The sequence below is a fragment of the Xenopus laevis genome, chromosome 2S (assembly GCF_017654675.1).
Source record: "Xenopus laevis strain J_2021 chromosome 2S, Xenopus_laevis_v10.1, whole genome shotgun sequence".
Taxonomy (NCBI): Eukaryota; Metazoa; Chordata; class Amphibia; order Anura; family Pipidae; genus Xenopus; species Xenopus laevis.
This window is the reverse complement of record NC_054374.1, coordinates 118,618,099-118,632,487: the sequence shown is the minus strand read 5'-3', so window position 1 is coordinate 118,632,487 and position 14,389 is coordinate 118,618,099. Positions and strand designations below refer to the sequence as shown.

Sequence of the window (14,389 nt, the reverse complement as noted above, 5' to 3'; positions counted from 1 at the left end):
ACTTCGACCCCCTACTTCGTCACCTAAAACCTACCGAGCATCAATGTTAGCCAATGGGGAAGGTCCCCAAAGGCTTTGCAATCTTTTTTTGGTAGAAGAAAAATCGTTCAATCGATGGATTAAAATCCTTCGAATCAAATGATTTTTCGTTCCATTGTTCGATCGAACTATTTGCGGTAAATCCTTTGACTTTGATATTCAAAGTCGAAGGATTTCCATTCGACAGTCGAATATCGATGGTTAATTAACCCTCGATATTGGACCCTAGGGAAATCTGCCCCCTAATGTGTACTAAGACAGCAATTACAACAGTTAAGGGAAATACTGTTAAGTCGTTTAACCCCATAACTGCTGTAGATCATAAAATTGATAGTGTTGAAATTGATAATGTGGCAGTAGCAGCCCCTGAGTTATAAGATATTGAATAGCAGATCACGAGGTGCCTATCAACTCCAAACCCGACGGATCAAACACCTGTGGCTTGCAAAGTGTTACAGTAAATTAAAAGATGGATATTGGGCTCACTCTAAGGCTAAGTGAAATACATAAATACAATGGAAGTGCAACTGATCTGGCCAATAAAGCTACAAGCTTAAAAAAGAGCGGGTTTTGATCAATGCATATGGCCAGGGAATATGCAAACTGTTAAAGTTGGTGTTCTTCTTAAAATACATTTTTAGTATGACATTATTTTTGGTTCCAAACTAAGTAAGCACAGTTGTGTATAAATTGGCAGTTACTTATTTAAATCATACATTTGATCCATTTTAGGTTCACTGAATAGTAAAACGAATAAAGGACTGAATTAAACATATGTCAAAATGTAAAATTTTTAGGAAATTTGCATATTTGGATCCTGTTAGAGTTGACTGGCCGTAATATGTATGCATTGTATATCAAATTACAAAAGGCATTATGCATCTTATGCTCCTGAGACGGTGACAAATGATTGATGAAATGTGTTTGTAGGAGGAGCTACAGTGTATGATGTCATGATGTAGAAGTGGAAATAATTAACGGCCAATACAAGGACATGAAGGAGAAATGAAATCTGAGAAGATGACAGTTTTTCCTTCTTTGAACAGTAGAACAAAAATAATGACCAGACAAGAGTCTTAATTACATAACCTGACCACATCAGTGTGTATGGGAACTGATTTGCTTATGAGCCAAATGTAAGAGATAATCTGAAACCTCTTTTTAAAGGTCGACTAATTATTCTACATAATACAATACTCATCAATATACAGTGGGCTCCCCGTGGAGAAATATATATATATAAATACAAAGCATTTCTAATGAAACACGATTTCTGGGCTCAGAGAAAGCCCATCTGTACATACTGTATAAATTTCTTTGATAGCAGTGCTTTATATATTCTTGCTCCATATTTTTTTTCTACAAAGTGCTTTATAAATAAAGGATAATGATATTGAACAGATTGTTTTTGGCTATTATCATTACAGTAGAATGGTGTTAATGATATTAAACAACAAAAGAGAGACCTTGAATGATGTATTTCTACAGCTCAATCTTTTCATAGCTTAGGTGTTATTGTTGGCCATTCATTTTGGCACATGTGGCAAATGAAACTAAATGACATGTAAATTAACTTTTCACAAAGAATAATGTGGCGTGGCAGTGCCATCATGAAACCATGAGGTGTTTCCAGAGCTAAAACTCCAGCTAAAATTTCTATTATTAAATATGCATACTTCAGAATTTAAGTATGTTTTGCTGTTGCAATTAGGGATGCACCGAATCCATTATTTGGGATTCAGTTGGATCCCCAAATGCTTGGTAAAAGATTTGGCCGAATACTGAACCAAATCCGAATCCTAATTTACATATGCAAATTAGGGGCAGGGATGGAAAAAGTGGAAAAAATTCTCCTTTTGTGATGAAAATTCACGTGATTTCCCTTCCAGACCCTAATTTACATATGCAAATTACAATTGGGATTCATTTGGCCAGGCACAAGGATTTGCCCAAATCCTGCTGAAAAAGTCCTAATCCCTAACCGAATCTTGGATTTGGTGCATCCCTAGTTGCAATAATTTCCCACAGAAAATGTCTGTCTTTGGCAAGGTGTTCATAGTACAAACTGCAGTACCCATCATTAATTTATACAATTCTATGGCAAAAAAATCTGTCTTGTGGTTAAGTCCTATCAACGTATTGGCTGGAACTTTAGGAAATCTGGATGTGAGAGGGGCTGCATTTCTCCTGCCCTTTTCTATGCACTCATGCAGTCAAACTGCACATCATCCACTTGCTTGGTCTGAAAATGATACAAGGTTCGCTGATATCCTGGCGTAGACAAATTACTTTGTGAAACATAGCTCGACTTTTACCAAAATGCCTGCAAAATGTATGGACACGTAGCTGAGCACAGATTTGGCATATTGTACCCTCCTTAGTATGCTCTAAAATGGTGTAGTTAACTGTCTGTTGTAATTTCCTGCAAAAAGTCTATGGCAAATGAGTTTTTTAGATTACTGTGTTTCTTTCATGAGCTAAAGAACTAACAATATTACCCCTGGAATACCTTTCAGCAATGGCTGCAATAAATATTATCCATAAAGAATATATTTATGTTAATGACCTTTCATTTGTTTTTAACGTACAGAGCACAACATAGGTAATGCTTACAAATCGCACACTAAGGGGCAGATTCACTAAGGGTCGAATTTCGAAGTAAAAAATACTTCGAAATTCGACCCTCGAATTGAAATCCTTCGACTTCGAATATCGAAGTCGAAGGATTTAGCGCTAAACGTTCGTTCGATCGATCGAAGGATTTTTCGTTCGATCGAACGATTAAATCCTTCGAATCGAACGATTCGAAGGATTTTAATCCAACGATCGAAGGAAAATCCTTCGATCAAAAAAAGTTTAGCAAGCCTATGGGGACCTTCCCCATAGGCTAACATTGACTTCGGTAGGTTTTATCTGCCGAAGTAGGGGGTCAAAGTTTTTTTTAAAGGGAAAGTACTTCGACTATCGAATGGTCGAATAGTCGAACGATTTTTCGTTCGAATCGTTCGAATCGAAGTCGAAGGTCGTAGTCGAAGGTCGAAGTAGCCCATTCGATGGTCGAAGTACCCAAAAAATACTTCGAAATTCAAAGTATTTTTCATTCGAATCCTTCACTCGAGCTTAGTGAATCGGCCCCTAATAGTTAGGTTGTTGGCATATAGATCTAAAGTAAATGCAAAACCCAAGAAGTTGAAAACCCTGCAAAAAGAGCTGATAAGCAACTAAGCTTATGGCTAAACACTTCACATAGAAGAGCAATATAGTGATCATCTCTGATCAACTACACACTCCATATGCTACGAACAGTGAAATCATCTGATTAGCAGTCATTACTCTGCTACAGTGCCAACAAAGGCAATATGCTTAGAATAGAAGTATAGCATAAGGCTCTGGGCCATTGCAAATCTGTAAAGTTACATGTATTCTCAGGGCCAACAGACTACAATAAATAACAGAATGCTTGAAACAAAAGCAAAGCAGCAGGTTCCAAAATAGAAAGTTGTGGCAGGTATCAAAAATAAAGCTGCAATTCACTTCAGCCACTGAAATAGTCAAAACGAAATTGATCTCACAAGCCGTGGACAATAAGATCTTATGCCAGGAGAGTTAAACTCTAAACCTTGCTGCTGTTGTGAACATACCTCTGCACAACGATAAAATCGTACAAAACAAATTTTCGTACAATATTCGGTGCGTGTATGGAAATGAGGCAACCGATATTGGCAGAAGACTTGTATATCAGTCGGCTCGTCGATCAGGCAGGACGGAAAATCTTGATCAGCAGGGAAATCAACCCCAGTTTCCACGTATACCCCTCAATCTTTGTACATGTATGGCATCTGTTATCTGGATACACATTATTAAGAAACTCCAAATTACGGAAATGCTGTTTCCCATAGACTCCATTTTATCCAAAAAATCCAAAATGTTTAAAATGATTTTCTTTTTCTCCATAATAATAAAACAATACCTTGTACTTGATCCCAACTAAAATATAATTAATCCTTATTGGAAGCAGAACCAGCCTATTGGGATTATTTAATGTTTACATGATTTTCTAGTAGAATTAAGGTACAAAGATCCAAATTATGGAAAGATCTCAGGTGCAGAGCATTCTGGATAACAGGTCCCATACCCTCATATATTACTTTACACTGGCCCATGCACCTTTTCTTATCTGAGAAGATCTACCAACCCTTGTCCTGTTTGTTTGTCTTATGTCTTTGGCTCTTGTGTAGTCAATTCACTTTAATTTTAAATGCTGTCTTACCCAATTGCAATTACCAATAACATGGCAACAGAAACCGAATACAGTTAATATATTAAAAAAATTTAATTAAAATAAACAAATCAATTTACTGCTTAATATAAGCTATAAAAGACTTTAAGACAAAAAAAAAACAAAACCGAAATATACCACAATGGACAGCTTCAAACCAATATTATTTGTGCATTTACATTGAATTTAATATAAAATTCTATATTATTAGAACAGGACTAAAGTTAAGCCCAGTATGATATGTATTCAGATATGTATGAGTGGCACTTCCAAGCCTAAACATTATCTTTTTAAATATACTGTATATGCATATTGAAAGAAGAAATGTTTCAGTCTCAGAAGATCTTTTATTTTACTTAATATATGATTTTTTTTTATCTATTTTTTATAACAAGCTTCTAACTGATTCCACTCGAACAGAATTAATTTTATATAGCAAAAAAAAATCTAATGATAGAGTCCTTAAACATCCATGTTTTCTTCCCAGTGGAAAATATCTTATGAAGCAAAGAGTGGCTGTGGGGATCCAGAGGAGGAAAAAACATACACCATAAAACATAATTAAAAATTGTGGAGGCTGCATATGACAAGAATAACCATAAAAAGCAGACACAAACCAGCTGGCTCTTAACAACTTTTGAGTTATAAAAATATTAAACCTGCTGTAAAGCATTATGTTCAATTTAAATAACCACAAAGCAGGCACTAGGCTTCTTTACTGAGGTTTTTGGAAACATTTTATGGCAGCATAAAATAAAAATGAAAAAAATAGGGGAATTAGCATGCAAACCACTTTACCAATTTGATCTGAAATTTAAGGGATTAGTGTTCAATATGCAGACTGATGTATAAACCTTTCATCAAGCTGTATGAAGATAAAGGAACATTAAACTTAAGCACTAAACAAATATACTTAAACTGTGAACTTAGATCTCAACTTAATATTTATTTAGTGATATGAAATGGATATTTAAAGGAAAACTATACCCCCAAACAATGTAGGTCTCTATAAAAAGATATTGCATGAAACAGCTCATTTGTAAAACCCTGCTCCATGTAAATAAACCATTTTTATAATAATATACTTTTCTAGTAGTATGTGACATTGGGTAATCATATATAGAAAACTGCCATTTTAAAAAAATAAGAGCCACCCCCTCGGATCCTACAATTCACAGTGCACACAAACGCACCAAACAAACTATACTTGTTAGGTCACCTGAGCCAATTAACAGACAGAGTTGTGTCTTTTGCTTCAACACCTCGTCCTGTTAAAGTTACAGTTGTAGTATTTCTGGTCAGGTGATCTCTGAGGCAGCACACAGACCATCACGAAATGGTGGTTCAAGGCAACAGATGTAAAAGGACAATATTCACTTAAGCATATATACAAGTTTGGTAAGATTCTTTAATATGCCACTTAACATGATATAAATGATCTGTTGCTTAAGTATTCATTTTGGGGGTATAGTTTTCCTTTAAACTGCATTCCGTTTTTTTAGTGCTCCGGGTATGCACTAAACATTATACAACCAAATATAATAAATATAAATATCAAATATGTAGAATACAATAAAGGGTCTACCAGAATTATAGTTAAAGGTCCCCATAGACGCAAAGATTTTTCTTTGGTGAACGACCGATTTTAGTGAAATCCGACCAATCCGTCAAATTATCGCAAGGTAAGTAGGAATCGAACGATCGTACATCTTACGATTTTTCGTCCGACATCTGTCAGAAAATTGATCGGCCAGCTTAAAAACATTTTATCGGTCCCAGTGCAATCTATCTATGTTTGCAGGGCCAAGCATGCAGCTACCCTCAGTTTTCCTGGCAATATCACCTGAAATGGTCTTTTTAGTTGATGGATAAATCGTACATTTAAATGATTGTTTGAGATAATCGAAGTCTCACAATAACTAAAAGATGTTTTAAAAATCTTTACATCTATGGCCAGCTTAAGCCTATGATTGCAAGTTGGATGCTCAAATCACATTTTCTCCAGGGCAGCATTAAATAAAAAACCTGGGTTATTCATAGAATTACGTTACAGAATACTTCCAAAAGGCATATTATTATTATTATTATTATTAACATGTATTTATATAGCGCCAACATATTGCGTAGCACTGCAAAAACTTTTAGTAAGGTTTAAAGATAATATCTTAAGACAATTACCATATGTAATAAAAGGCACTAAGTTTGTTCAGGTGCAGTAACCCATATTAGCAACTAATAGGATGTTTGTTTTTAAACAGGTGACCAGTAAATGCTACCTGCTGATTGGCTGTTATAGATGATTAGACATGTAGCATGTTTCACCCCTTTTATTACATAACGCATTTGCAGACACCTTTGCGAATATTAGCGACCACAAATTTTGTGATGAAGTTGTTTGCAAAGGGTTCTTTGCGACAAAATTTTTTAGCGATACTCCAGAGCAGGCGATAATGCTCAATGTAATATTTGTCAGTCAATGTTTTATCACTGTGAGCAGCGCTAAACGTTCGCAAAAACAATGTGTAACTGTAATGTGTACTAAACTGGCACTGTTATTAGATAGATGCAATGTAGTGATGAACACATTTTTTCGCTGCAAAAATGACTCTCATAGACTCTAATGGGTGAAAAAATTTGTTGTGCATCAAATTGTCCCCATAGACTTTAAGGCATCTCTGCAAATATTCGAAGTTTCGCGAATTTTTGGAGAAGGTAAACGGGTCAGATTCACCTATGACTAATGCAGTGTCTTGCAAAGTTGATAGATCACATAGTTGATTGATCACTGATCAACCTAAAATAGTCCAAAATATGAAGTTGTTTTTTTAAATGAATAACAAAAAATAAATGGTCTTAATTGCATAAGAATTCAACCTCAATGCTATAAAACCCCTAGATAAGATCAGGTACAAATAATTCACTCCATTATTTGAAGGTATCCACCAATGTGCTGACAGATCACACAGTTTTAAACGTATTACTGTAAAACTGTTTTTGTTAGACCCCAGAGTTTGTTGAAAAACATCCCTCAGATCATGAATAAAAAGCTCAGTGAATGTATAAGGAGGGCATTGATCAGAAAAGGCAAGTAGCAAACCTAAGACTATTTATTACATTACTCCCCAAATGACGCAGCCAAAGCCCAGACCAATAGTTTGCAGTGTCCATCAAACATGACAGAGTTTGAGCAAATTTGACAATAAGAATGGGCATAATATGTTGGATACATATGTACAAACAGTGGCGTAACTGGAGTGGATGGAGTCTAGGCAAGGAGTGTGCAGAGTTCAGGTGGGAAGTGGGCGGAGGCAGGAAGTGTGTGGGAGGATGGGGATCTGAGTGAGCTGCGCCCCTCTGAAGATTTTTTGCAGGGAGGTCCGGCACATTCACGTTACGCAGAATTATTCCATAACACTTGCAGCTGTAATTCCAGCCAACATTGGTTTGCCAATGAATTGCCTCTGCTGGGGTGAATAAATATGCAACCAATTAATGCTAATTAATGTTTTTGAAATCATTTTTGTGGTATGTTTGAAGAGAAGAAAATGTGAAGAAAATCGAAGGGGTTAAATATTTACGCAAAGAACTGCACGAATTGAACTAATTTGATTGTTACAAGCAAGTTTTGTGACTTTTCATTAGGGTGCATTTTGTGCAGAATGAAAATGCTGCATAAAAGGCAAAAGGGCCCACCAGAACAATTCTATAAAAAAAAAAAAAGCAAGAAAGTAACTGCAGGCACATTATCTACTTATTGTTACAATGCTGCATTTGCATTAAAGTATGTCTTCCCTGAACAGTGAATACATTGAAATATGTTTATCGTGTGGAAAAAAAGTCAACTGATGCTGAGTGGATTTACAAGACTTACAGAAGTTGCTGCAGGGGAGTTTAAACAAACAAAATAAAATAAAATCAATCTTACAGTGAGTGAAATTTTGATGTATAAATGTTGGCAGCTTACACTGCCCAAAGCTCAGAATGAGTGTTGCCATTTTGTAATTTCCTTGATTCACTGCACTGCCTCATGCAGAGCATTTTATGCCGGATTCATTGTTAATCAAGTCACCTGCTTAATGTTAAGGAGGTCACAGTCCTATAGATTGGCAGTGATCACAAAGCATCCATGTTTTGCTTTCTTTATTGTAGCAGATTTAGTCACAGACTTATAATACAGAGTTCTGTTTCATATCTTGGTATTACTTAAATGAGTGTCATTGTGGTGCTAATAAAATGCAGCATTTTTACCAAAAACAATATTCAATGCCTTCTGTTGGTTTCTTGTATAGACTATGTCCATGTTAACATGTTAGCCATATAGTATGTCTCATATAACTGATAGATAATCCTAGAGATTTCTATATCATGACATTTTTTTGTATTTAAGGAAATTTGGGGAATTTTTTTTATATTCTGTAGACACAGGTGAAAACGTCAATCAGCAGTAATATTGTAGAGGTGTGTACATGAGCTCTGGAGTAATAGAAGAGTACATGCAAAGCATATCCATAAGGTGTCAACAGATATGATCCTGAAAGTAAAAAAATACACATTTTCTATTTCTTGTTGGAAGTGCTTAGTATCTTTAAAGGGATACTGGCGATATTGGCATCTTATAAAAAACACATTTATGGGTAGAACAACACGGTCAGATGTTATCTGATCGTGCCAACACAAGCTTTTGTAGGATGCTACAAAATCTGATGCCCCTAGGCTAGAATGTAAAGTCAGATCAGATAGAGTCGGCTGGAGTCTTTTATTCATGTGTTTAACCCGTTTTGTTTTGCCATTTTTTCAGCGAAACAAGGCGAAAAAATTCACCCATCCCCATCCTACAAATGCGCTCATGGAGTTCAGCCCTAAGTCAACCTAAGGACTCAAGACTGGACTGGACTGTACTGGACTAGGAAACTTGTTGTCTGTTAGAATACGCAGTGATAGTAGCCCAACCCGTTTGAGTTGCTATTGCACAGAAAATTATATCATTGAGAGAACATAGAGGCAACTTCTTCTCCAAAATGGTACTACATGGTAATGTTAATACAGTCATTATGCTCTATGGCAAACTAATAGGAATATACAGTATATACAATAAGCCAATTGTGGGTCAGCCAGTGACTTTCCACATGAACTATTGTAGCCCATCAAATTAGATCAGATGATTGATCACTTAGACCTTTTGTGAGGAGACCCAGCACATGGAGTGATCATCAGCAAAATCACAAAAAAAACATATGATGAAAATGTGATGAAAATGTGTAAGAGAAGCCACAGATATAATTAATTTGTGCTCCCAATACATCAAGGTATCCACATAAGCTTTACATAAGACAATTAAAGTTCATACAGATGTATATATATATATATATCTGTAAAACGTATTTGTCGTCTTGAAAATTCACTTGGCATAAAATGGGCTTGCTGGTTTTACTCACCAAGTCTACCGCAGCATCGACAGGAAGTCAAGTTAAAAGAAGCAACTTAATAAGGATATATATATTTTTTTTTACAAGGAGGTTTTTATATTATATCAAACAAATTTTAAGGGAAGGAACGCTCAAATAGTAAATTCTCTCCTACTAATGGATGCCATATTGCATTGAAAGTTCCATTTTAAAAAACAAACAGTGACAGAACACTAGCAACTGACATCTGCTTATGGGATCCAAGCATCGCTGGTAAAAACAAATAATGTTATTAATGAATTATGCTGCTCTGCCTTATATTGTATGTTAATCTCGGAGAAACATCAACAGTTCAGATAGATTTTCTGTCATGTAAACTGCACACATCTTGCCCCTCTCACTGCAGTAGAGGTATGGAATCCATTATCCGGAAACCCGTTATCCGGAAAGCTCCGAATTACTAAAAAGCGGTCTCCCATAGACTCCGTTTTTATCCAAATAATCGAAATTTTTGAAAATAATTTTTCTTTTTCTCTGTAAAAATAAAACAGTGCATTGTATTTGTTCCCAACTAAGAAATACAAAAAAGAAGCAAAAACAGCCTATTGGGTTTATTTAATATTTATATGATAAGGTATGAAGATCCAAATTATGGAAACATCTGTTATCCAGAAGACCCTAGTTCCCAAGCATTCTGGATAATAGGTCTCATACCTGTATGAGTTTACCTGGACATGTTTACACTTTTACTGGAACAATGCAACTTTAAGCTTTGTGAAACATTTACATCCTATGACATTATCATGCAAAAAGATATTATTATAGACATACTGAAAACAAGTGCAGAGAACTGCATAAATAAAATATTTGAATGAAAACCAATCTTATGGTTTGCAGTTAAAGAAGAACCAACCCCTTGCTAATGAAACCCCTACCCCCTAATCTACATAGACCCCCTTCCCTGCTCCCCCCAGCCTAGGTGGTACCTTTGGTAAATGCCCCTAACTCTTTACTTACCCCTCGGTGCAGATTCAGGGCATCAGAGTTCACGGGCACCATCTTCTTCTCTTAAGTAATCTTTGGGTCTTCTTAGGATGCTTCAGCAATTTCCATGACTTTTGGTGTATGCGCAGTTGTCGCAAAACAGTTGTCGCCGTTATGCTGCTCTATTTCCGAAGATTACAGTAGAGAAGAAGATGGCGCCTGTGAACTCCAATGCCCTGAATTTGCACCAAGGGGTAAGTAAAGAGTAGGGGGCATTTACCAAAGGTACCACCTAGACTGGGGGGGAGCAGGGAGGGGGTCTGTGTAGTGTAGGGGGGTAGGGGTTTTTATTAGCAAGGGTTTGGTTCTCCTTTAACCTTAAGAATAACATTTTTTATTCTTACATTGACCATATTGTTCCAATATTACCTGTTGGAGAGATCATCCCAGGAGACATGAGACCAGGAACCGTATGTGGCATGATATGTGGATTGTCTGATGAGGTAACACTCTGCGTTCTTTTAGGGGGTCTTCCTGGTCTGGAACTGGGAAGACAAAAAAAAAGCCTTTGTTTTAATTGAAACTGTAGCTGAAAGCATCCCTTGGAAGTTGTTTCATGTAGTATTATGGACTGTAAATAAATTTGTTTCAAGGACGGTTGCTTTTGCAGTTAGATGTAATAGACTTCCATCACTAATTAGATTACATGCTGAATTCATTTTCCTCATTGAAGATCAGCCGCACTTGATGCATAATTCATAGCCTGTACCTCGTTACCTGCTTCTTCATATTAATATCTATACACAGTTTGAATTGCCTCGTTTGCATATGCTAAAGTTCTGCATGCAGCCTTCAGCAGGAAAATTATGCACTAACTTGTAATAATTATTACAGTCAGCCTGCTATTGATTTATGAGACTTTTAAAAACCAAATATGTGTAGTACTTGTAATGAATGATATTTTAAGGTTCTTCAGGAAATTAAAAGGCAATGGCTGCCTAAGGAAATGTTCTGCTTGTTTGATTTAATACTACAGTTAGCTGGGAGGTGGAATGAAAGAGTGATTCAGACCTATAGCACATTTTTCGATGATATGTTTTATTACTTCACACTGCTAGCCTGATATCTAGATGATAAATGACAATACATATCTAATGCGTGAAAAGGTCTTGCTATTTCCTTATTTTTTTGTCATTTAAAGATTAGCCGTTATCAGTTAACCCTTACAGATGAAATATATTCTCATTTGTAAGGGGTAAAAAAATAATTGACACTGTTGACAAAAATATAATTAAATGGCATTGTTATTGTGAATTGGGGCTTTACTGTATATGCTCAGGAAAATAGATTTTAGACTATTTTTAGTCTTCTGAGTAGCATTTTTGATATTTGTTTAACGCAGTTTATCCCAATAAGCTAAACAGTAAATACTCTGGGCATGTTATATTTCTTTTCAACACATGTGCTATGTCATTATCAGTATATTCATTTTAGCATCCACTGTCACGTATTGTTTTAAAAGAGAGATTATAACCTTAAAACATTTAGGTAACTTGAATGCCCATTAAATGCCCTGTAAAATATACGCTCATATCAAGTTAACTATAGAAACTCTATTTAATGGTGGCATAGTGTGAGATTTTGCGCTATTCGAGATGCTCCTCATCTTTAGGTATCTGCTCACTCAATTCTTGTTTTAAGGAAAACCACAACAAATCTAATACCAATATGTATAGAATATAGTGGTATAAATATGCAATATACACATTTTTCTTCTAAAAAACATATTTTTTATTTAAAACACATAATTTAAAGAAGGAAAACGGAAGTAAGAACGAATTCCTAGCCATAATACTATCTGAAATGACATTAAATAATATAGAGAATATTTCTGCTTGTTTAGTTTGTGTTTTATTTTTTTTTTATAATTTGTTTTGCTTCTTGTAGCTTGTACTGCTGTGTTTTTGTTACCTTGATAATCCATAACCCTAACCAATTAATCTCCAAATTTTTGATTAAAAAACAACATTTGTGGGTAGTACACTAATCTAAGGGGCATATTTATTATGCTGTTTAAAAAAATCACGGGATAATACACCACACAACACCAGACATAAAAAACGGTGTAACATTTTTACATATTTTTTCTTATGTGACTTCCGCTGGAAGCAGTGTAAAATAACTGTGTCAAATCTGGCATTCGCATGACGTAAAATTACGCATACCTTGATGAATTTGCACATACTTTTACACTGTTTTTTTCGGCAAATTTTGTTTTACACAGCATAATAAATATGCCTATTTTGCCACATAGAATCAGTGACAATGCCAATGATTTAAAATTCCCACACAAGGTCTTAAATTCTTCAAGGGCCTTCCTACCTGTGTAGTCTATGACTCTGGAACAGACAATATTTGCAGTTCTAAGCAATTAACACCATTTAAAATGAACCATAACAATTAAGAACTATTTATAATGATAATTATGATTATATATTATAATAAAAAAATAATTAAGAACCATTTTGGGGTGAAACTACAGAGAAGGTGAACTACACACTATCAGATCAGACATACAAGTAAGTTTCAGCGGAGACACTAGACTGTGAACATTAGCTCTTCGATCTTCTTGGTGACACTAGTGTATATGAGTATGCACCTACAGTGCACAAAATCTATTTGTATCCTGTAAATTATATCTTTATCAACTAGGGATGCACCAAATCCACTATTTTGGATTCGGAAAAACCCTGGAATCTTTGCAAAAGATTCGGCGAATACCAAACCGAATCCTAATTTGCATATGCAAATTAAGATTCGTATTCACTTCGGCCGGGCAGAAAGATTTGGCCGAATCCGAATCCTGCTGAAAAAGGTCGAATCCTGAACCAAATCCTGGATTCGGTGCATCCCTATTATCAACAGTACAGTGATGTAATTAGTCATAATCATTGCATAGTGATGTCGTTTGTGTCGCATGGCTCACTAAAACAAGTGTTTTATAACATATAATCCATGACCTGTATAAAAACACTTAGCCTTCGGCCTTGTTCATTTATATAGTCATAGAAAACCTCGGCCACTTATAATATCCTTATGTTTTGCAATAGGGGGTACATTATTCCCTATATTTTACATGTTTCATTCATTTAACATAGAGTGCTTTTGCTTGCCTTACATAGCAATGTTCCAGCTCAGTGAGCCTGCCAAAATACAATATGTAGGATGTCCTGGGGTTTGGTTTGTTGATCTATTCATCATTCCAAAGCAATAGCCTGTAGATAATCTTTCTGTGCTGTCTAAAATGGATAGACAATGTCCACAGAACATTCAGCGAACACCTTGTTGTGTGAAACGAATATGATAAATGATAGGACTAGCAGTTTGACAACAACAATTTGAAATAAAGGATTGACATGCCTCATGCAATAATTATTTCAATTCAAACCATAAAGTCCTAGCAGCACAAATCCATATTTGGAGCTGTTTTTATTTAGGCCCTACAGAGAAAATGGATCATATCTGTTGAAAAAGTGGTGCAATAACTAGAATTTTTGCAGCCTGCTTTTCATGAACGTTTAACTCACAATATGTCATCTTATATTTGTGCAAAAATAATAATAAAAATATTCTATGCAAACAGTACTACAAGCAAAAGCTTGTCGATGATTCCTGCATAAGC

General features: G+C 35.5%; 1 protein-coding gene across 1 annotated transcript in view; it reads right to left on the bottom strand.

Moving 5' to 3' along the window:
* The window catches only part of dach1.S (dachshund family transcription factor 1 S homeolog), a gene marked incomplete at its 5' end in the record, with an annotated part of 231,580 nt that overhangs the window by 120,993 nt on the left and 96,198 nt on the right, over positions 1-14,389 (bottom strand). Inside the window, 1 exon segment of the mRNA NM_001096718.1 lies at positions 11,137-11,252. Within this exon segment, the coding sequence (NP_001090187.1) occupies positions 11,137-11,252 (116 nt within the window).